Source organism: Thamnophis sirtalis, unplaced genomic scaffold (genome assembly GCF_051295495.1).
Source record: "Thamnophis sirtalis isolate CommonGarterSnake01/CBP01778 unplaced genomic scaffold, rThaSir2_p1.2 scaffold_5, whole genome shotgun sequence".
Lineage (NCBI taxonomy): Eukaryota > Metazoa > Chordata > Lepidosauria > Squamata > Natricidae > Thamnophis > Thamnophis sirtalis.
In genome coordinates this window covers 100,302,695-100,325,912 of record NW_028261385.1, presented here as the reverse complement: position 1 = coordinate 100,325,912, position 23,218 = coordinate 100,302,695, and the positions used below count along the sequence as shown (strand labels likewise).

The window sequence follows — 23,218 nt, the reverse complement described above, 5'->3', positions numbered from 1 at the left end:
AACTCAATAATACACATGGTACCTTTTCTTGTGAAAAATCTCAAGTACCATAGGAGCTTTGAAGGTGAAACCACTAAACTGTCAGATAAATTCTCAATAAATTCAGGGTGTTAGTTTAAACAGGGTTGCTTAGTATTCAGGGCCAATGTGCCAGTATTAACAAACTTACAATCAAGGTACTGTTCAAATAGTCATAATTTAGTTGTTTGATTTAGCAGAAATAATTTTTATAAGTGCGTATGTTTTATTTCATGTATCAGTATCAGCTCGGAATAGCTACAAAGGAGGCAAATATGAACCAGAAAAACATTGTAGTCAGTTCTGATTAAGATTAAAGCATTATAGGAAAGTTTGCATACTGTGTTATTGGGAAGTAATATGGTCTGTGTTCAGATTTTCCATAAGTAGTGACTGCCTACCTAGGCAACTAATGTTTAATTGACTGCATTCTTTTTGCTATTACAATAGATTAAAATTTCTAACCTGAAATTTGCATGATAATTACTTGTGTAGTGTGTTAAGAGCAAGTATCTTAAATATTACATGCTCAGGTAAAATAATTTGCATTTCTCTGTATCTAATGTAATGACAGAATATTGTTATAAACATCTATGTTTTCAGTTGGTAACCTTCACAGGAGAACACAAAAGCATATTAAAGGATTGACAATTTTAAAATTGTCTTTAAAACTGGACTTCCCAGATAAGTTTAAGCTATCTATAAGCCTTTCAGAAGCAGTCCGCTTGCAAATTTGAGAATGTGAGGTTAGGGGTGGAGTAGTGGTGGGTTTCAAAAAATTTTGGAACCTACTCTGTGGGTGTGGTCTGCTTTGTGGGAGTGGCTTGCCGGCCATGTGACCGGATGGGAGTGGCTTGCCAGCCATGTGACTGGGTGGGAGTGGCTTGCCGGCCATGTGACTGGGTGGGAGTGGCTTGGCAGTCATGTGACTGGGTGGGAGTGGCCAAGACAATGCCACTGAATTCTTTGCCCCAATGGATGAACTACAATAAGATTAAAATAAGTACAAAAACAGTAAAAGAGCTACTTACAGAAGGAAGATGACTGTTTTTGCCAGTCTTCAGTATCACTGACTCCAATGAATGTGCTGCACAAAGAAGAGACACAGAAATGAACTCTTTCATTGCATGCACTGCATTGGGATGAAACCAGCACACAAAACAATAAAGACAGCTACTTATGATTACTGCCTTGCTGGTCTTCTGCACCACCACCTCACCACCTTGCTCCAATAACCCGCACAAAGGAGAGACATAGAAAGCAAGACTTTAATTGCATGCACTGCATTAGGATGAAACAAGCACACAAAATAATAGAAAAGGAAAATTGCTGTCCTTTTTTGCATCTTCTGCACCATCACCTCACCAAGAATGTTCAAGAATGAATGTCATAGGTAGATTCCCAGAGCAATACAGATTTCCTTTTTCTGAAATGTTGTTCTCATTTCCAAAAAACAGGAATATATGAATTAGTTTCAGTACTTAAGTCGGTCCAAGTAGCTATTCAGAAGTTAGTGGTTAGAAGCAATGGTAAAGCAAGATATGGAATTAAAACCAGAAATATTTTGTTGGCTATTTGAGAGGGAGTACAATATATATTTAATTTTACACATGTTAGCAGCTGCTGGAATTGTGTTTGCACAACAGTGGAAAAACAGATATGAAAATGAATAAATATTACAATGTGCAGGAATAAATAAATTGACAATTAAAATCAAGAAGGCTTTGAATACTTTTTCACGTGGGATTTGTTTTAGCAATTGCTAACTAACAGAAACAGAAATTAGAAATCCAAAAGTATGAAAGAAAACACCAATTATGTAAGGAAAGGTCACTAAAATGTATAAGGAAATATTGCTAGATCATTATTAATGTGTAGATAACTGCGGGACATTACACACCCACACCCACACAAACTATGACAGTGCCAGGAATACACCAAAAAATAAGAATTCCACCCCCCCAAAAAAAGACTGCAAATGAAACCAGTTTTTTTTCCCCTAACCCTAAGAACAGGAAAGATAAAGGCCCTGGAATAAAAGGCATCAAGGCATTGTGGGAAATTATAAAGGACAGTGCTCACAGAACCAACAACCACCTCAGAATTACCTAAACAACGAGGGTGAAACACACTAAATCTGGCAAAGCTGCCTTGCACCAACCTGGCCTGCCCATAGAAAGCCACTTTGAGACGCATAAACCTGGTCTGAACACTTAAAAGCATCATATTGCATCACAAAGAAAACATTTGCAAAAAGGAATAACATTTCTTGTAGTAAATATATTTTATAAACAATTAAAAAATAAAAATTCCCTAAAAATAATTTTAAAAGATATATAAATAAAAAATCCTTAAAAACCATTGTTAAGTATTCCGCACACAATAATTTATATTGTAATCATTGCAAGGTATTCCACCAGCAATAATTTATACTGTAACCATTTCAAGGTATTGTACCAGTACTAATTTGTACTGTAGCTATTGCAAGGTATTCCACCAGCAATAATTTATACTGTAACCATTTCAAAGTAGTCCACACACAATAATTTAAAATGAAACCATTCAAAATATTCCATACACAATAAATTACAATAAAATGATTTTAAAAATTATATACACAATACATTTTAAAATATTGAGTATAGAATTTTTTAAAATGGTTTATTTTAATTTATTTTGGATAGAATCTTTTTTAAATAGTCTAAGACAATTTAAAAAAAGAATCCACACAATAAATTGAAGTAAACCCTTTTAAAATATTCTATACTCAATACTTTTAAGTAAAACGATTTTAAAAAATTCTATGCACAATAAATAAAATATATTTTTAAAAAACATTAAAAAATAAAAGAAAAAAACTGGGTCACTTACCAGCAGGCAGAATCAGCAGCTCTCCAATGCGATGGATGCAGCAGGGAGCAGGCAGGCAACGTAGCAGCAGGACAGGTAAACTTACCAGACTGGAGGGACAAGGGTTGTCGGTTAGCTAGGCACGCTGCTTGGCAGGCTTAGCCAGCCAGGCGAGGCTGGAGAGGAGGGGCGGGAGGCTTTCAGCCGCGTGGCGTACACCAGCTCGCGGCTTTTGCAAGGGAAGGCCTTCAGGCGTTCCTAGCGAAAGCTGCAAAAGCTAGCCTGCCACCGCCGCCCACCTGCTTTCGGTCATGTGGCGTACGCCAGCTTGCGGCTTTCTTCTGGGTCCACCGGTCGAACCTCCTCTCACCGGATCAGTAAATTTCACCAACCAGTTCTCCCGAGCCAGTGCGAACCGGCAGAAACCCACCACTGGGGTGGCGGTTCTAACTCTAGATCAGTTTACATGAATTCTGATCAAAGTTGATACACACACACCCTTTTTTGCCGCAGATTTGAACACATTGGCTTTTTTTCAGAAGTAGAGGAAGAAAACATGCCTTACTCTGCCTTTTGCTTCATCAATTTAAATCTTTCTAACCTCACCCTGAGCATGTAGCAACCTACTATTTTGAATTTACCTTTTCCCCAATCAAGTTGCAGTTACTGGGGAAAGTGCCTGATTGCAAAAGATGTTGATGTACCTGAATTTCACCATCAAAGTTACAGTGAATTTTTCAAACAATGGAGTGATGGCTCACTAATTTCTAAAATTAAGGGGTTTTTTTTGTTATAGTAGTACACACCCATCAACTACTATTTATATATTTCTGTGGCATTTGTCTATACGTATTGATTGTCTACAATTCTGAAGTTAGAGATAAAGTAACTGTAGTGATCTACAGCCTTAGTTGGTTTCACTGACTTTTTAGCATAGGAACATAAACAGTAACCTTGATCTGATTTAAGAAATGATTTAAGATTTAAGTTGGAAAATGTAAGGAGTGAAACTTTGTTGGCTTCTTTCAGTTTTGAATACTAGGTCCTTGAGAATTCAACAGTATAATAACAAATTGTTTTATTATGGCTGCTTCAATAAAAGATGGATGCCATGTCTGTACAATGTTGGCCTAGACAAAATTGATGCGATGCTTTGGTATTCTGGCTCCAAAGGAATACCATGATAAATATTTTATTAACAAAATAGCAGTGTATGGAATAACTGAATGAAATTGAACAGTGGTAGGTTAGAATGGAAAAAGTACTATCATACAAAGGCATTAATTATGCATAAACACTGAATGTTGGATACATTTGAATAGTTTTAAATGGATGAGACAAATGTATGGAGGTAAGACTATTGATGACTACAGACCCTGATGTCTACTTATTAGAAAGATGGTTCCCATCTCCTAAAATGGAGGCTGTATACCTTATATATGTTTAGAATTATAGAAGCAAATTATTTAAAACACAACGAATAGGCAAGAGTGGAAATGGCTGCAGGTATCTTTAAAGATCTGGTGTCAGGTGTGAAAGACCAGATTCACATTTGAAGGTCCAATTAAACTGATTTGTTGCTACATAGCCTATGGACAGAAAACCTCTCAACTAACAACACTGCTTGAAGTTAGATAAAGATCAGCAAAAATTCAAGGGAGGTTGCGTTTAGTTTGCTTGTGGCTAAGTAGAAATTCTATTCTGATGCCTCTCTTAACTCCACCCCCAGGTTCTGCCACTTCTTGTACATCACATTAATTGGGAATTTAACCCATTCGCCTGTCTTCTCCACTATACAGGGGTCAATTCTTGTGTGTCAGATTTTGTAGAATATGGTTGAAAATCTCAGTTCTCCAGACAATAATCTCTCATCCTGGAACTCACTTATCTGGCAGAAAGCTGATAAATCTGGAACAGCAAGATTAGGGTGGTTTTATTTTAGACTAGGGAGGTTTTATTTTAGACTAAAAGGAAGCTATATACAGGTGAAACTCGAAAAATTAGAATATCGTGCAAAAGTTCATTTATTTCAGTAATGCAACTTAAAAGGTGAAACTAATATATGAGATATGACTCATTATATGCAAACCAAGATAGTTCAAGCCGTGATTTGTCATCATTGTGATGATTATGGTGTACAGCTCATGAAAACCCTAAATCCACCATATCAGAAAATTAGAATATTACATACAATCAATGAAACAAGGATTGTATATAGAACAATATCGAACCTCTGAAAAGTATAAGCATGCATATCTACTCAGTACTTGGTTTGGGCCCCTTTTGCAGCAATTACTGCCTCAATGCGGTGTTGCATGGAAGCTATCCGCCTGTGGCACTGCTGAGGTGTTATGGAAGACCAGGATGCTTCAATAGCGGCCTTCAGCTCTTCTGCGTTGTTCGGTCTCATGTCTCTCATCTTTCTCTTGGCAATACCCCATAGATTCTCTATGGGGTTCAAGTGAGGCAAGTTTGCTGGCCAATCAAGCACATTAATCCCACAGTCATTGAACCAGGTTTTGGTGCTTTTGGCAGTGTGGGCAGCTGGAAAATGAAGTCAGCATCCCCATAAAGCTCATCTGCGGAAGGAAGCATGAAGTGCTCCAAAATCTCCTGGTAGACGACTGTGTTGACCCTGGTCTTAATGAAGCACAGTGGTCCAAAATCCTGTTGCTCAGTGGTCCAAAGTCCTCTTTTCTGATGAGAGCAACAAAAGCACCAAAACCTGGTTCAATGACTGTTGGATTACTGTGCTTGATTGGCCAGCAAACTTGCCTCACTTGAACCCCATAGAGAATCTATGGGGCATTGCCAAGAGAAAGATGAGAGACATGAGACCGAACAATGCAGAAGAGCTGAAGGCTGCTATTGAAGCATCCTGGTCTTCTATAACACCTCAGCAATGCTACAGGCTGATAGCTTCCATGCCACGCCGCATTGAGGCAGTAATTGCTGCAAAAGGGGCCCAAACCAAGTACTGAGTACATATGCATGCTTATACTTTTCAGAGGTCCAATATTGTTCTATGTACAATCCTTGTTTTATTGATTGCATGTAATATTCTAATTTTATGAGATGGTGGATTTGGGGTTTTCATGAGCTGTACGCCATAATCATCACAATTATGACAAATCACGGCTTGAACTATCTTGCTTTGCATGTAATGAGTCTTATCTCACAAATTAGTTTCACCTTTTAAGTTGCATTACTGAAATAAATGAACTTTTGCACAATATTCTAATTTTTCGAGTTTCACCTGAATACACAAGAGGTCTGCTTACTATTATACCCAGGAGTCAAAGTTTGTATATAGGTCTTTCTTTGAGGGTTTAAATTCTAGGCTATTTCCTCCCAGTCAGTGGGATATTTGGCCATTCTCTTAACAGGCCACCTCAGCTGATATGTTGGTTCTCTATATAGACTGGGGAATTGCTAATGGCTGTCTTGCCAACTTCATTCTTTACATTGTATCTTTTATCTACCTATCTTCTGGACCTGCCTATTTTGGAAATTTGCTTCTGTCAGGTATATATATACACACATACATATTGAAAAGAACAGCCCACTGGAGTCAGAACCACATTGTATCATATTTCCTTTTTGGCTTAAATGTACATATAGTTCTATGTACTGTAACAAAGGCAGTGATCTTAAGAACCTGATTCATTGAACAAATTGGGGTATCATGTAAGGCAGATTCAGTTATGTGATTACTGACTCTTGTTTTAGCACATATGTATTTTATCACTATATTTTCTCCTATCTATTTTATTCTGGAATTAGACTATTATTTTATTTTATTTTTTATTGTATTTTATTTTGTTATTTTATTTATTTTATTGATAGACTATCAGTCAATAAAGTACTACTACATATACACCAGGGACGTGCAGTCACTAGAGGCAAGGAAGGCGGGGCCTCACCAGTCTCCTCAGGGAAAGGAAAGGATTTTAAATAATTTTCTTAAAATAATTAAAGCCAGGGTAGTTGCTACCAGATTTCAAGTCACAGTGGCTTGGTGTCTGCTCTCAGTATTAACTAGGAGGAGGCCAGAGAACTAGGGGCCTCTTTTGCATAAGGATTTTTTCGCCTTTTAAGAGTTAAGCAAGGGTTAACAAGGGAAGAATTTCTTATTCAAATGAGGCACGTATTCTCTCGCCTCCAGTAGAGGGCATTTTTAGAGGCTTTTTAGAGTTTTCTAGGACCGACTAGCTCAGTCTGACTTCAGAGCTCTGGCTTTTCAAGAGGGCAGGGTAGGGCAGGGAGAAGCAGAGTTGAAATCGTCTCTGAAACAGCTGGAAAAGGTCCGTGTGTGGGGAGGGGGGAGGAATTCAAAAAGTTTGATCGGAAGGCAGCAGGGAAAGAGGGGGGTATGGCAGAGGAGCTGCTTTCAAGCCTTTGGAAAATATATCCCATCCAACTTCTGTGTTTGTGTTTGAGAGTGAGTGAATGAGAGAAGGATCAAAGTTCTCTGTCTGCGTGTGTCTGTTTGAGAGAGGGGGAGGGAAGGAGAGAGGGAGGAAGGAGGGGGAGGGAGAAGAAAAACAATGGGAAAACTTATTTTGCAAGGGGGAAAAATGCTGTCGCTTTAAATCGAAACTTAGCATGCCTGGCTGTGGAATTCTGGGAGTTGAAGTCCACAAGTCTAAAAACAGCCTCACCGGGGCTAAAGCTGACCGCACGTCACTGATATACACATATAGATACTAGTTGATTGCACACATTATTTGGTCAGGTTTATTTGTGAGCACCTTTAAGATTAGTTTCATCTGGGCATAGCAACTGAGTTTGACATGTCAGGAAAACTGGGTACATATCATCTTCCTTGAGTGACCCGAATCGGGACCAGCAAAGCAGTTGCTAAGTACAACTGTGCATATGATCTTCAGCTTTTCTTTGCTTTACAGACCTGCAAAGGCCATAAATGTGAGGATTGGATGCAAAGTTACTTTTTAATCACCATGTAATTGTGTATGGTCTAAATGGGGCAATTGCTAAATGAGAATTACCTGTATTGCACAGGATTTTGGCAGAGTTATTGCAAGTCAAATGAAAAAGCATGAAAAGTTCCATATTAAATTGAACAAGGCTGTTTACACATTGTCCCAATAAATTTTGCATTAAGAATAATATAAATACAATATCCAGAGGCATTTTTTCTGATGTCGACTCACATTGTAGTTCTCATAATACCTCTGCTCTTGTCGCACCCAGACTATTAATTTGCTTTAGAATATGTGATAATAGAAATGAATGTTTTCAAAGGGAACAATAAAAATACATTTAAATGTATTAATTACTGGTGACTCATATTAATCCAACATGTTTCTAATTATAAGTCCAATATCTAGGTAATATTTTGTGAATAGCTGCTTCCAGTGGTGAAATTCAAATGTTTTTACTACCGGTTCTGTGGGTGTGGCAGGGGAAGGAAACTGCAAAATCCCAATTCCCTCCCCACTCCTGGTGGAAAGATATTGCAAAATCTCCATTTCCACCCCACTTTGGGGCCAGCCAGAGGTGGTATTTGCCAGTTCTCCCCTGGCTTCTTCCCAGTACTTTATCTGAGAGTAGATTAATCTTCCCAGAAAATAAATGAAAGCAAGATCCAATGTAGTGACCTATAGAAAATAGTGGTTACATGGGTTTGCGTTGTGGTAAACTACATTTTGTTACTAGTTATGGCCTTTATGGCAGCCATTTAGAAATGGGAAATGGGAAAGTTACAACAGCACTGAAAAAAGTGACATGACCATTTTTCACCATTGCAGTATCCCAATGATCACATGATTTACATTCAGATGTTTGACAACTGACTCACATTTATTACGGAGACAGTGCCCCGTAGTATTGTGATCCCCTTTAGTGACCTTGTGACCAGCAAAGTCAATGGGGAAGCCAGATTCACTTAACAACCATAATACTAATTTAAGAACTACAGTGATTCATTTAACAAATGTGGCAAGAAAAGTCGTAAAATAGGGCAAGCTCACTTAACAAATTTCTCACTTAGCAACATAAATTTTGGGCTCAATTGTGGTCATAAGTTGAGGACTACCTGTATTCTGAAAATCTAAAATATACGCAGATACATATCCTGGTGTAGTTTAATTTAATTGGTATAAAAGTTCCTTTATTTCTGGTGCGCAGGGGAAGTTTTCACTCTGGCAAGACGTATTATACAGTATATAATCTATGAAACCAAATATAAGAACTGATTGTGTACACATCTTGTCGACTAAATAGGAGCTTTTAAGTTGTCAACAAAAGCTAGTTGCAGATTGGTGGAAGATGGGCATGGCCTACCTGAAGCTAATTTTATGCAGTCAGTGGCCTAGTTTTAAAACTTGTTTTCAAGAGATCAATTCAGACTTTTGTTCCTTCCCTTGAAGCATCAATGCTTTGGAGAAGTTACAGCTTTGCAAAAAAAGGTGGGGAAAGAAAGGTATAGTTTCCTCAGATGGAAGGCTGTGCTAAGTTCTGTGTTCGCTGACCGAATCAGGGAATGCAGGAAAGGAAGAAAACACAGAATATGCCTTAGATTCAACGGCTTGCAGCCTCAATTCAGAAGTATCAGTCCTTCGTGGGCAAGTTTGGAAAACATGAATGCAGAAAACAAATACCATTCGTATGAATCAAGATGCCTTAAATGCAGTTGTCCAATCATGAAGCTTCATTTAATGAAATAATTTCAATGAGCTAGGAAACCTAAAGAGAACTCATTTTGTAAGATTTAACGATCAGAGATGACGGCATTACAGGTAGTCCTTGACTTAGAACTATTCATTTCTTGGCCGTTCAGAGTTAGAACAATTTGAAAATAGGGACTGATGACCATTTTTCTCACAACCATTGCAGTATGGTCACATGATCAAAATACAGATGCTTGGCAATTGGTTCATATTTATGGTGGTTGCAGTGTCCTGGGGTCATGTGATCACCTTTTGTGACTTTCTGAACAAGCAAAGTCAATGGGGAAGGCAGATTCGCTTGACACCCATGTTAGTTACTATATTGACAATTGCAATGATTCACTTAATAACTGTTGCAAGAAAAGCCGTAAAGTGGGGCAAAACTAATTTTTAAAATGTGTCATTTAGCAACATAAATGTTGGTCTCAATTGTGGTCGTAACTCGAGGACTATACAGCCTAGCCCAGAATAGCATCTTACATGGCAAATAAACTTTTTATACCATATTAACCATTTTAAATAGAAAAATTGTGATATGTATATATAATCCTCAACTTTTAACCACAATTGAGCCCAAAATTTCCGTTGCTAAACAAGATATGTCTTAAGTGAATTTTTGCCCATTTTATGACCTTGAGAGTTGTTAAGTTAGTAACAGAGGTGTTAAGTGAATCTGGCTGTCCCATTGACTTTTATTTGTTAGAAGGTCGCAAAAGGTGATCACATGACCCCAGGAAACTTCAACCTTCATAAATACGAAGTAATTGCCAAGCATCTGAATTTTGATTGTGTGACCATGAGGACGTAGCAATGTTTGTAAGTATGATAAACAGTCGTAAGTCCCTGTTTTCAGTGCCATTGTCACTTTGAACAATTGCTAAACAAATGCTTGTAAATTGAAGACTACCTATGTAAAATATGGAATGTAATCCTCCCAGGGCAGTATAAAGAGTAAATTGAACACTGACCATCTCCATTCACATTAATTTGGATTTCTGTTTCTTAAATTACAACTTAACGATATGGCAGAGAGCCTCAGTGCTTATGAGGATATGGTTGCCCTTAGGTTGAATTGCAATCCAAATGGAACCAGGCCCGTTTATTATTTGGATGGGAAATCCCAAGGAACACCTGGATGTTTGGTCAGGCTGGGAAAGAAAGAAAAAAATATTCCCACAAAAAGGCAGTATTTCCATTGGGGTTGCCAAGAAAACTGCCTTGGTGTGACATGCAATAAGCAGCAGTTGAGCTACACTTGAAGAGAGTTGACTTGGCTCTTAATGGAAGGCCCTGTTTGAAGACAAACACAGTAGAAATCCCAGTTCTTTGCACTTTGGTTTGCTTGAAACAGCTTATTGTGTCCCAGCCAGTATATTTCGAACAGGCATGACAAGAACTTTGTTCCGGTAACTATGGTAAAGCCAGTGAGTGTACTAGAGGGATGACTCAGGCTTCAAATGATGTGAATTGGCTCTGATCCATGAACTAGCAGCATGCAAAGGCCAAGTATTGGGTAGGGCTCAGCATGTTTTGACTGAATGCAGAGTAGCGGCTTCATAACAGAACACTATGTTTCCATACGTCAAGCTAATCAGGAAGGAAAAAGGAGCAGGCACTAAAGTGGGGAAGGAAGTACAAGGGATTGAATTCCGTAGCATATTAAACTGGTAGCAATGCTGTGGAAATTTCTCCAAAATGTTATTTTAGCTTCCTCAGCTAAAAATATCATTTGAAGTACAGAGAAGGAAGGAAGGACAGAGCAGTCTTTTTCAGCATTGAGCACTGCACAGATTGTTTGAAATTAAATTGGTTGAATATGGCAACCAATTGTCAGCCTTGGTTTCAGTGTACTGCTATTTGGAGAAGGCAGCATGCATTCATAATTTATGCTGCCAGTGGAATTCATTCTTTGAATTCAAGCAATCATCGTATTTTAATAACATCTTGGTAGCAAGAAATTTAAAGCGCTAATTCAGAACAACCAATCCGATTCAGAAGTCGACTGCTTATAGCTTTTGTCAGAGGGACACAGTGGCTCAGTGGCTAGGCCACTGAGCTTGTCAATAAGAAAGATTGGCAGTTCAGCGGTTCGAATCCCTAGCACCGCATAATGGAGTGAGCTCCTGTTACTTGTCCCAGCTTCTGCCAACCTAGCATTTTGAAAGCATTGAAAAAATGCAAATAGAAAAATAGGGACCACCTTTGGTGGGAAAGTAACAGCGTTCCGTGTGCCTTTGGTGTTTAGTCATGCCAGCCACGTGAACACAGAGTTGCCTTTGGACAGCGCTGGATCTTCAGCTTTGAAATTTAGACGAGCACTGCCCCCTAGAGTCAGGAACAATTAGCACATATGCGTGAGGGGAACCTTTACTTTACCTTTTAGCTTTTGTCAGAACTTTTGGGTTTGATTGTTCTGTAGTGAATATGTACATGTTTTCAAGATATGTAAAAAGATAAATTTGACACTGGTGGCAGTGCAAATAACATAGTAGCTTTTTATAACCTATATTTTAAATTGAGAATTGTGAACAGATTGATTAAATAATTAGATTATTCTGTTCTTTAACAGTCAATGCACAGGGGTGGTGAAATGGGATGGTGGTCTTCCAGATGTTGCTGAATTATATAACTCCAGAAACAACAATTCTGCTGACTGGAGCTGCAATTCAGCAACTAGCTAATAAATGTGTTCAGTATAAATCTTAATGCCACCTTGCGTGGACTTAATTATGTGACACTGTGTATTGCCAATTACTTTTAGAAGCTATCCATCATGTTTTAAAGACACATGTTTAGCTCAGAATAAACCATTATTTACAAATAAATCACCAATTGAAAAAAAAAATCAACAGCTTCATTTTGTTAATCCAGTAGCTGTTATGCCTTTGTGAAAAGTATGTTGTATACGATTTTACATAATGTAATTTAGAAATGTCTTAAGATTAGAATACGTAGGAAATTACAGTAGGTATATAGCACAGAATCCTGAGAGAATGACCAATTGGAAATAAGATTGTCATCATATATTTAGATGTATTTAAAGGAGAAGAAATGGCCGAAATGCTTAGCTATGGGGGATTTAGGTCTGGGTTGCTAAGTGATTGCGTTGACAGTGGCAGTTATTTCATTTTCCATTCTAAGTGTGAAAACAACTGAAGAAACTCACAAGGCACATTTTCTGCTTACTCTCTTCGCAGGTGGTATTGGTGCTTCCTTCCAGTGCCAGCTGATCCATCAAGATCACATCTGTACTGATGACAGTGACAAGGTAATTGAAAGTAATGAGAGCTAAGTGCAAGTTCTCATTTCACTAGTTTTTTTTTTAAAATAAATATTTAGCTTAAAATGTTACCGTTGGCTAAGCCAGTTTCTTTGTTCCAGTAAGTATACTGATGCACACACCACGTCCATGATTATATTTCGGGACTATGTTTCCACACGAACAGTACAGTGCTACTATCTACATACTGTATAGTTTACATATAGAATATAAGGGAATAATTTGAGTATTTTGAGTATTTATTAATACTTATAGGCCGCCCTTTTCCCTGAGGGGACTCAGGGCGGCTTACATAAAATGAGGGGAGGGGGTATACAAACAATAGACACACACAATACATAGAAGTAAAATAATAAGCAACATTCATTCATCATTCGGGTGGGGGCAATTATCTTTGTCCCCAGGCCTGACGGGCTAGCCAGGTCTTGAGGGCTGTGCGGAAGGCCTGGACGGTGGTGAGGGTACGAATCTCCATGGGGAGATCGTTCCAAAGGGTCGGAGCTACTACTGAAAAGGCTCTCCTCCGTGTAGTTGCCAGTCGGCACTGACTGGCAGATGGAACTCGGAGGAGGCCTAATCTATGTGATCTAATTGGTCGCAGGGAGGTAATTGGCAGGAGGCGGTCTCTCAAGTACGCAGACCCACTACCATGAAGGGCTTTATGAGTGACAAGTAGCACCTTGAAGCGCACCCGGAGATCAACAGGTAGCCAGCGCAGCTCGCGGAGGATAGGTGTTACGTGGGTGAACCGAGGTGCACCCACAATCACTCGCGCGGCTGTGTTCTGGACTAGTTGAAGTCGCCGGATGCTCTTCAAGGGCAGCCCCATGTAGAGCACATTGCAGTATTCCAGCCTAGAGGTCACAAGGGCCCGAGTGACTGTTGTGAGAGCCTCCCGGTTCAGGTAGGGTCGCAACTGGCGCACCAGGCGAACCTGGGCAAATGCCCCCCTGGTCACAGCCGTCAGATGATGGTCAAAAGTCAGCTGTGGGTCCAGGAGGACTCCCAAGTTGCGAACTCTCTCTGAGGGGTATAGAGTTTGACCCCCCAGCCTGAGCGATGGAACACTGATCGAATTATTGGGAGGAAAACACAACAGCCACTCGGTCTTCTCTGGGTTGAGTACAAGCTTGTTAGCCCTCATCCAGTCCATAACGGCCTCAAGACCCCGGTTCATCACATCCACCGCTTCATTGAGTTGGCACGGGGCGGACAGATACAACTGAGTATCGTCCGCATATTGATGGTATCTTATCCCGTGCCTCCGAATGATCTCACCCAGCGGTTTCATGTAGATGTTAAATAGTAGGGGGGATAAGACCGAACCCTGCGGCACCCCATATGATAGGGGCCTAGGGGTCGATCTCTGCCCCCCCACTAACACCGACTGCGACCTGTCCGAGAGGTAGGAGGAGAACCACCGTAACACAGTGCCTCCCACTCCCACCTCCCGCAGTCGTCGCAGAAGGATACCATGGTCGATGGTATCGAAAGCCGCCGAGAGGTCGAGGAGAACCAGGATGGAGGGATGGCCTCCATCTCTGGCTCTCCAAAGATCATCGGTCAATACGACCAAAGCGGTTTCTGTGCTGTAACCGGGTCTGAAGCCTGACTGGAAGGGGTCGAGATAGCTTGCTTCCTCCAAGGACCGCTGAAGCTGGAAGGCCACCACCTTCTCAACAACCTTCCCAACAAAAGGGAGGTTGGAGACTGGACGGTAGTTGTTAAGGACAGCTGGATCCAGAGATGGCTTCTTCAGGAGGGGTCTCACAACCGCCGCTTTAAGTGCGGCGGGGAAGTGCCCCTCCCGAAGAGAGGCGGTAACAACCGCCTGGATCCAGCCTCGTGTCACCTCACTGCTGTTGACAACCAGCCATGAGGGACACGGGTCCAGTACACAGGTGGAGGCACTCACAGCTCTCATGGCCTTGTCCACATCCCCAGGGGCAACATCCTGAAACTCAACCCAGAGGTGGTCTACCTCATCCTCTTGTGCCTCGGCTGGAACTGCAGGGATGGAGTCCAAATCCGACTGAGCAATTTTGTCCGCTAAGAATTGGGCATAATCTTCAGCTCTACCCTGCAAGGGTTCCCCCGTATCCCTCCTATTTAGGAGGGAACGGGTTATCCTAAACAGGGCGGCTGGGCGGGACTCAGCGGACGCAACCAAGGTGGCAATGTGGGATCTTTTCGCTGCCCTAAGTGCCCTGATGTACTCCTTGGTGCTGGTTGTTAGAATTGCTCGGTTCGATTCAGATTTGTCGGACCTCCATAGGTGCTCTAGGCGTCTCCTCCGGTGCTTCATCTCCCGGAGCTCCCCGGTGAACCAAGGGGGTCTCCGGGATCCGCCGCCTCGGAGGGGCCGTAGTGGCGCAATCCGGTCAAGGGTCTCCGATGCTGCGGGCGAGAGTATCAGGAATAACCCCAAGCTCCGTCTGGAACCTTAACGGCTCCATAAGTCGCCTGGGGCGGAACCACCTGGTCGGTTCCTCCTCCCTACAGTGGGGGTTTGGTCTCCGGAAGTCGAGCCTCAGTAGGCAGTGGTCTGACCACGACAGGGGTATGATCTCATTACCCCTCAGACCAAGATCACAAGTCCACTGCTCCGAGAGAAATACGAGGTCGAGCATGTGACCCGCTGAGTGGGTTGGGCCCCGGATTACCTGGGTCAAGCCCATGGCCGTCATGGAAGCCATGAACTCCTGCGCCCCATCAGAGTGTTCACCGAGCGACGGCAAATTGAAGTCCCCCAAGACCATAAGTCTAGGGAACTCAATTGCTAGCTCAGCTACCGACTCGAGGAGCGAGGGGAGGGCTGCTGCAACGCTGTTGGGAGGCAGGTACGTTAACAGCAGACCCACTTGACCCTTGAGGTCCAACTTTACCAGCAGAGACTCACACCCGACAAGCTCCGGAGCAGGGATCCTACGAGGTGCTAACGACTCCCGGATAACAATAGCCACACCCCCACCCCTTCCCTGGGCTCTCGGCTGGTGCAGCACCTGAAATCCTTCTGGGCACATCTCTACGAGGGGGACTCCTCCCTCCGGGCCCAGCCAGGTTTCAGTAATACATGCCAGGTCTGCCCTCTCATCTAAAATTAAGTCCCGGACGAGAGGAGCCTTGTGAACCACAGACCTGGCATTTAGCGACAGCAGCCTGAGACCAGGGTCCTGATTACTCGCGCCATCTGGCCTCGGAGTGGGACTCCTAGGGCCGGAAGGAGGGATCTCTGTAACGTAGCGAACCCTCCTTCCCCGGTAATGGCCAGCCCTAAAGTCCCCGCCATATCTGCCCCTCCCTGTTACGACCGTAATGCTCCGGCCCTCTCCCGTGTATTAAAATAATAAGTTATTTTAACCCCATTTCTTTTACAAATCTTCAATGGCACTCAAGAGCAGGGTTTAATGTTCACATAGAAGGCTTTTAACAATAATTGATTGGATATTTACAATTTCAAAACCATAAAAGGTATTTTATGCAAGGCTAGAAAGTTTGACCTGTATACAGTTGGTCCTTGACTTACAACCACTTGTTTAGTGATCATTCGAAGTTACAATGGCACTGGAAAAAGTGACCTATGATGTTTTTCACACTTATGACCATTGCAGCATTTGATCCCAAATCAAAATGGTTTACACTTATGACCATTACTGTGTTCCAGGGCATGTGATCACCTTTTGCAACCTTTTAACAAGCAAAAGTCAATCGGGAAGCCAGATTCACTTAACTATGTTACTAACTTAACAACTGCAGTGATTCACTTAACAACTGTGGCAAGAAAGCTCATAAAATGGCGCAAAACTGACTTAAAATGTCTCGCTTAGCAACAGAAAGTTTGGGCTCAATTGTGGTCGTAAGTTGAGGACTGCCTGTATTTGCACTTTTTTTTTCTCCAGGATCAGTGCATGTTAAAAGTTTTTACTGAAATAGTTTTTCAGTACTGTAGTGGTGTCAAAATTGATGAGTGATAGCAAGCCATGTATTTCATTCATTTTGAAGAAGCGAAGACCTTATAAAAATGTGCTTTTAAAAGTGTGTATTTAATACTTAACGAGTTCTCAGAAGCCCTTACAATTGCTGAAATATTTCCCAGTGGTTGGGACTGGAATTTCATTGACCTGTATGGTTCCTTCATCCTTCCTCTGACTAGCACAATTGAAGGAGATTGCCAGAACTGTTCACAGAAATTGGATAAATTAGAGATTTTCTTTCTACAGAATTTCAATGCTAATGTATTGTTTATCACCTTTCTATTGTACTGTACTGTACATTTAAGAAACAATTTCCCCATCTATTCTTTAAACTTAGTTTTGGCTTCTCAACTCAACAATGACAAAAATGATTGAATGTGATACAATAAATGTCATATATTACAGCCTTATAGATAATGTATATATTATAGGTCTATATAGGTTATTGTTAGATCAACAGGGCACCCATGCTGGATAAAAGTGCATTTATTTTAGACTATGTGGAAAGAGGCTAACTTTCAAACATGCTGTTCAAACTATAGAAACATTTGTCATGACTTCCTTATCTTCACAGGAAAGAATAAACATACTCTTCTGTAACTTAATCGACCCATCCTAGGAGAAAATGTGTTATTTCTCTTGTTGTTCATTGTGGCTAGAAAATGAAAGAGGGGTGATGTCTGCAGAGTTATTTTGTTCTGCTTTGCTAGTCTACAGTAGAATCTACAGGACAAGAAGCTTCCATTTTAATTTTTGGCCTCTGCCAGGAAGACAGAAGAAGGTGATTTACTTTCTCTCATCTCTTCATAGTACAACAATTTCCTCCTGGTGGGATAAAGATCCACTAATTGCTCCTCATAAGGAGTGATAAGGAAAGCACAATAACTTTTCCTATAATGGTGGCGCAGTGGTTAAAATGCAGTATTGCAGGATAATTCTACCAACTGCCAGGAGTTCGATCCTGACTGGCTCAAGGATGACCCAGCCTTCCATCCTTCCAAAGTTGGTAAAATGAGGACCCATGTTGTTGGGTGGGGGGGACGGACGATAGGCTGACTCTGTAAACCACTTAGAGCTATAAAGCACTACAGAGCAGTATATAAGTGCTATTGCTAATAGTATCTGCTGGGGTGGGGTAGGGAGAGACAAGTTTTGATAAATGGCTAGAGCGGTGGCTGTTGCATTTGAGAGCTATGTAGAAACAAGGGCCTCAACTGACAAGTGGCTTTAGAGACTTTCTGGTTTGCAATATTCTCTAATAATCTTGGATGCTGCTTTAGCCTTCATCATCTTGATATCATTAAATCAGTGCCAGTTTTTTAACAAAGTGGTAGACCAAGATCTGTGAGAGGCAGGTCATTCTAAAGCTGCTTTCTCTAGTTTTTGGAGTGCTGTGGCTCCTCTCCTGGAGATATATCAGCCCAGCAACACAAACCAAAAGACTATGAGAAGAATGTGATAGTGGCTCGATAGAAGGGGATATGCTCTCAGCAGCCAAAAATAGCAAAATTCTAGCCCTTTCTGTGACATAAATCATGCATGCAGCAAGGCTTATTTCCACAGTTGGAAAGGACTATTTCAACATTGGGTCAGAAACAACAGAATTCAGTTGGTGTTATAGGATGGAGATGTGAGAAAAACTACATCACAAGGACTTGTCCTTAAACAATGGTCAGCAGATACCCTCAGGGAAAATTAGGGGCATGGATGTGCTCTTAGGAAAATTTGCCCCTCCTTCCTACACATATAAATACATGAGATGTCACCCACACAATCATTTTCATGTCTTAAGCCGCCAATTTTTGAAAATATTTTTTGAAAGCAAGGATCTGCTAGGATGTTCTTCTCCATAAATGTCAGTTTCTCTCCCCCACCCCCCACTCTCTTGGAAATATACCAATACAAAGGACGTAACTTATGGCAATTATTTCCTTTCCAATTTGAAGGCTCCAGCAATTAGGAAGCAATAGAATATCCTTTTTTTAATGAATTGTGGATGCCTGAAGGACAGTTTTTTGCAGATCCATTTTTTTCCCTTCCATTCAATTGTTTCCAATTTTTGGAGGCTGCTTGAACAAGACTTAGTGATTTCCTTAATAAGGTTTTTCAGAAGTGGTTTGCCATTGCCTCCTTCCTAGGTTTGAGAGAAAGAGACAGGCCAATGTCACCCATCTGGTTTTGTGCCTAAGCAGGATAGAGTTTGTAGTCTCTTGTGTTTATAGCCCAATTCTGTAACTATTACACGAGACTAGTTCTAATAGACTCAAATAGGTAAATATTAATTGAATCTAGGAATATGATTAGAATCCTCCTGAAACATCAAGGGGTGTCTTTTGGATGCTTTATTCCCATGCTGCTTTCCTAGGATTTATAAGTGGCTGTGAATGTCTTAGCTAGCCGCAAAAGAGGAAAGGAGAACCAGAACAAGCATTGGCATGTGCCTAACAAATTTCCACTTAGTATATTGCTACAACTGCTGTTAGCAGCACTAATAGCAAAAGGATGCACAGTAAATGTATTGCTTGTTTTCTGTAAAAGAATGGTGGCAGAATACCAACCCACTTTTCTTTAAAGAAGGTTTTTATAAAATGGTTGGAAAGCACTCCTGAAAGATCAGTTGATATATTATTTAATGGTCTTATCTGTTCTGTGACTTCATCTGTAGTTAATGTTCACCATGCAGTGCTTGAAGAGAGGGTCTTCTGAATAGTAACAACTTTCCTTCCATGAAGAAATGGAGGTAGCCCTTATATTCTCTCACGTTACGTGATGGGCTAACATGCTTGTTAACCCAAGCAATTGTAGGATACCTCTTGTTTCAGGGCTAAAACACAACCAGACAATTGAGAGTTGTGTAAAGTATTTCTGTGCTGGTATTAATTAAAGATTTTTATTGTTGAATAGCTAAAAATTATCCTTTATTGCAGCGGCCCCCAATCTTTTGGGCACCAGGGACCGGTTCCATGGAAAAAGGTTTTTTCACAGACCGGAAGGGGCATGGTTTCGTCTGCTGCCTGCATCCTTGGATGGGGCTTTGCTTGTTTGTGCAGACTGGTTTCTGACATGCTGCCGACCAGTGCTGGTCAACAGATCGGTGTATTGGGGACCCCTGCTTTATTGCTACTATTTTTGATACTACCCTGGCATAGAAATAAAAGTAACTTTTTCGCTCTTTCTTAAAAATATGCTGACGTGCATTACTTTTTCTGTAAGAAAATGCAAGAAAATCTTTTCCCATTAATTCTAATTACACTGTGCTCTTTTTGAATGTTCATGTGTGCGGTGCATAAATTTCTCACACCTAAGTGTAGAAGAACAAGTAACTGTGACAAGACTGCAGAATGAGAAATTAACAAGGGTGACAAACCTTGATGACCTAGTTTTTCAATAGATTTTTATATCATTGAGAAAATAATTTCTTACAAATCCAGGAATATAATACTCTGTAAAACATTCAAAAAGAATGATAAATAAAAAAAAATTTTTAATGTTTCTATTTCAGTTAATTGACTTTGTAAACTTCAGAGGTAGCAAGTTATGAAAGAGAGAATAACTGGCTCTTTTCATGTTGTGTTACATGGGAAGTGTCTACATCCATCTGGATAGTAAGCTAGGATTATACAGAGTCCTCATTTATCCTGAATTGTGCTGTTTTCTCTCTGTCTTGCTTTTATTTTTTCAGTTGATGATATTTTTCTTTCTCATGAAACTGAATTTATTAAACAATTATTAATATTTAGTTTGTGCCGAAAGTGTGTTTGATATGATTCTATAAGCACCCATTGTCTCAAAACATTCAGATGTATGAGACCAAAGGTTATTATTTTAATACCCATGTCAGAAGCTTTTGGGAGAATTCCTTGTTTTGAAATTCAAATTTAAGTGATTAAGGTTTTTCAACAGTTTAATACTATTCAACAAAATTAATGAACGATAGTGCTGCTGTCCCTGAACCATGCTCTAGATATAGAAATTAAGACACCAGGGCACAAACCAGAAGACTGTGTGTTGTGGTCCTATATTAGGCACAAAGGGTGACCTTGGACCAATCCCTCTGTCAGCCCTAGGAAGGAAGCAATGGAAAACCACTTCTAAAATCTTCCCAAAGAAACAGCAGGGACTTGGCCAGGCAGTTGCAGGAGGCAACATTGACTCAAAGGCACCTTCCTACCCCAAAATACTCTCAGCCTCAGGTTTTATGGAAGCTTGGGGTCTTGCTTACATCATTCCTGAATCTTGGACTTGCCCAGGAAGGAGTATATATGTCTAAAGATTTTCAGATTACCACCACCACCATCATCATCATCATCATCATCATCATCATCATCATCATCATCATCATCATCATTTTGATTATGTGAACATGAAAAAACTTTATTTTGCCACCTAGTTTTTAAGCATTTGAAAGATTTATTCCCTGCATGCTTCTGGGATATGATTTTATAATTACAAATAAGATAAACAAGAAACACAACTGTATTTTTTATTTATACGTGGGAATTTTATTTAAATGTGCCTCCTCATTTTACAAAGAGAGAATAAACTAGCTGAGCATTTACAACAAAGAGCTTGAAAAAGATCGCTTATTTCTTTGACCAACTAGTTTTCAGCATTGTATATTTTCACTTTCCTTAAGTGTTTTGACATTTCAATTCAGTGTCAAATTTAACAGTTCCTGCCTCATAAAGTAACTTAGGTCTTGTAAATGAAAAACTCTTATATCTATCTTCTCCCAATTAAATGGATATCTGTGTCAAAGAGACAAGATTTTTTTTGTTAGTAATATTTTCTTGAGATAAGAAGAGAGAGAAAATATTTTTGCAGAAAGTTCTGGAATTAATTGCATATGCTGATAAATTTAACATGTAATTGAAACTAGAGGATTTTTCTTTTCGGTTTGATGGAAAAACAGTTGGGAAAAAAATCTTGGAACTTTATTATTGTGCATGATTACTGCAGCATGTTTATTATATACAGAAAGATGGAAAGACTCCACAATACTTATAATGGAAGAATAGTTGGTGAAAATGATGGAACATTGAATGGCTAAATTGACTTATGTGATCAGAGAAAAGAAAATTTTCACACATAGCTGATTGGAAGCCCTTATAGGTTTTTTGTATGAAACAGAAAATAATGAACTTGTGATTTATGGTTTTGATAATTAGATGAAATGGAGTTTAGAAAGAAGAGAGGTATGTTGTAATCATAGAGTAAGAGATAAACATAACTCTTGTAAGGGAAAATTGGAAGCCACTCCTTTATATCTTTTTCTGTTTTTTAACTGTTTTTCCTTCTACTTTTAGCTTCTCTTTGATTTTCATTTTTCTTTTCTTATTTTATATTATTTTGAATTTTCTTTTAAGAATTAATTAAAATATTTTACAATTAATGTTATACATGTAGAACAGGTGGTGATGTATTGAAAACGTAACAGCTGTGATTGGATCCCATGGCAAACTGAATCCCTAAACACTGACTGGAAAATTCTAAAATAATAATGTGTGGTTTTCTGAATGCGCTTGGAAATTTTCTCTACAACTCTTGAAAACAATGTTCTGCCTCATCTGAGATTATAGAGACAGCTCAGGCTATCCAAAGGCCCTCTGCTCTTTTATGGAGTTATGTCAGACCTTTAGTTTACTAGGGAGTTGAGAGCAGTGAAGCAGATGGGATGATAGTTGGTGTACAAATAAATGGAAGAACTGTTGACATGGATCAGATCAGGAATAAACAGAAAAAAAAACAGAATAACAGAGTTGGAAGGGACCTTGGAGGTCTTCTAGCCCAACCCCCTGCTTAGGCAGGAAATCCTACACCAGTGATGGCGAACTGGGCGAAAATGAACTTCTGGTTTCCGGCGCACACATGCACCCCAGCCAGCAAGTCTTCCGGTTACTGCTGCGCATGTGCATGCGCCAATCAGCTGGCCAGTGGCATGCTCATGCCAGAAAACGGAAGACCAGCTCTTCCTGTTTCTGGCACTGCCACATGCACAAATGCCATCTGATCATCAAATGCGCACCAGAAAGCTGGAAGAGGAACGGGCGACGCTGTGCGTGCCACTTCGGGCATGCATGCCATAGGTTTGCCGTCACGGCCCTACACCATAGATGGAGACCAGTTTGAAATACTACTTTTTAGCCACAGAAACAACAAAGAATGTTTCTGTTACATCAGCATAGAACAAGCTTCCAGTCTCCCACAATTCCATCCTATTTAGCACCTTCATGAAACCACTGCATAGGGGAGCCATGCTGATGGCATGCAATACTATCGCTGTTTGAAATCCACCCAGCAAATCAGTACCTTAAGTGTTGTCTTCTTAATAATGGGCTAGATGAGGAAGAACAAAATGAGATTACAGTAAATCCAGCCAGCATTGATGCACTATCCCTTTTGCT

The 23,218-nt window shown here is 40.3% G+C and overlaps 1 protein-coding gene across 5 annotated transcripts in view; it reads left to right on the top strand.

Annotated features, from left to right (window-relative positions):
- The window catches only part of RNF38 (ring finger protein 38), a 122,397-nt gene that overhangs the window by 59,423 nt on the left and 39,756 nt on the right, over positions 1-23,218 (top strand). For all 5 annotated transcript variants that reach the window (XR_015696757.1, XR_015696756.1, XM_087716287.1 and 2 more), the window contains exon 2: positions 12,758-12,828. Coding sequence is in view for 2 of the 5 variants with exons in the window: in XM_087716287.1 (XP_087572413.1) it covers positions 12,758-12,828 (71 nt within the window). In the remaining 3 variants the exon portion in view is untranslated. The remainder of the gene's footprint in view (positions 1-12,757; positions 12,829-23,218) is intronic.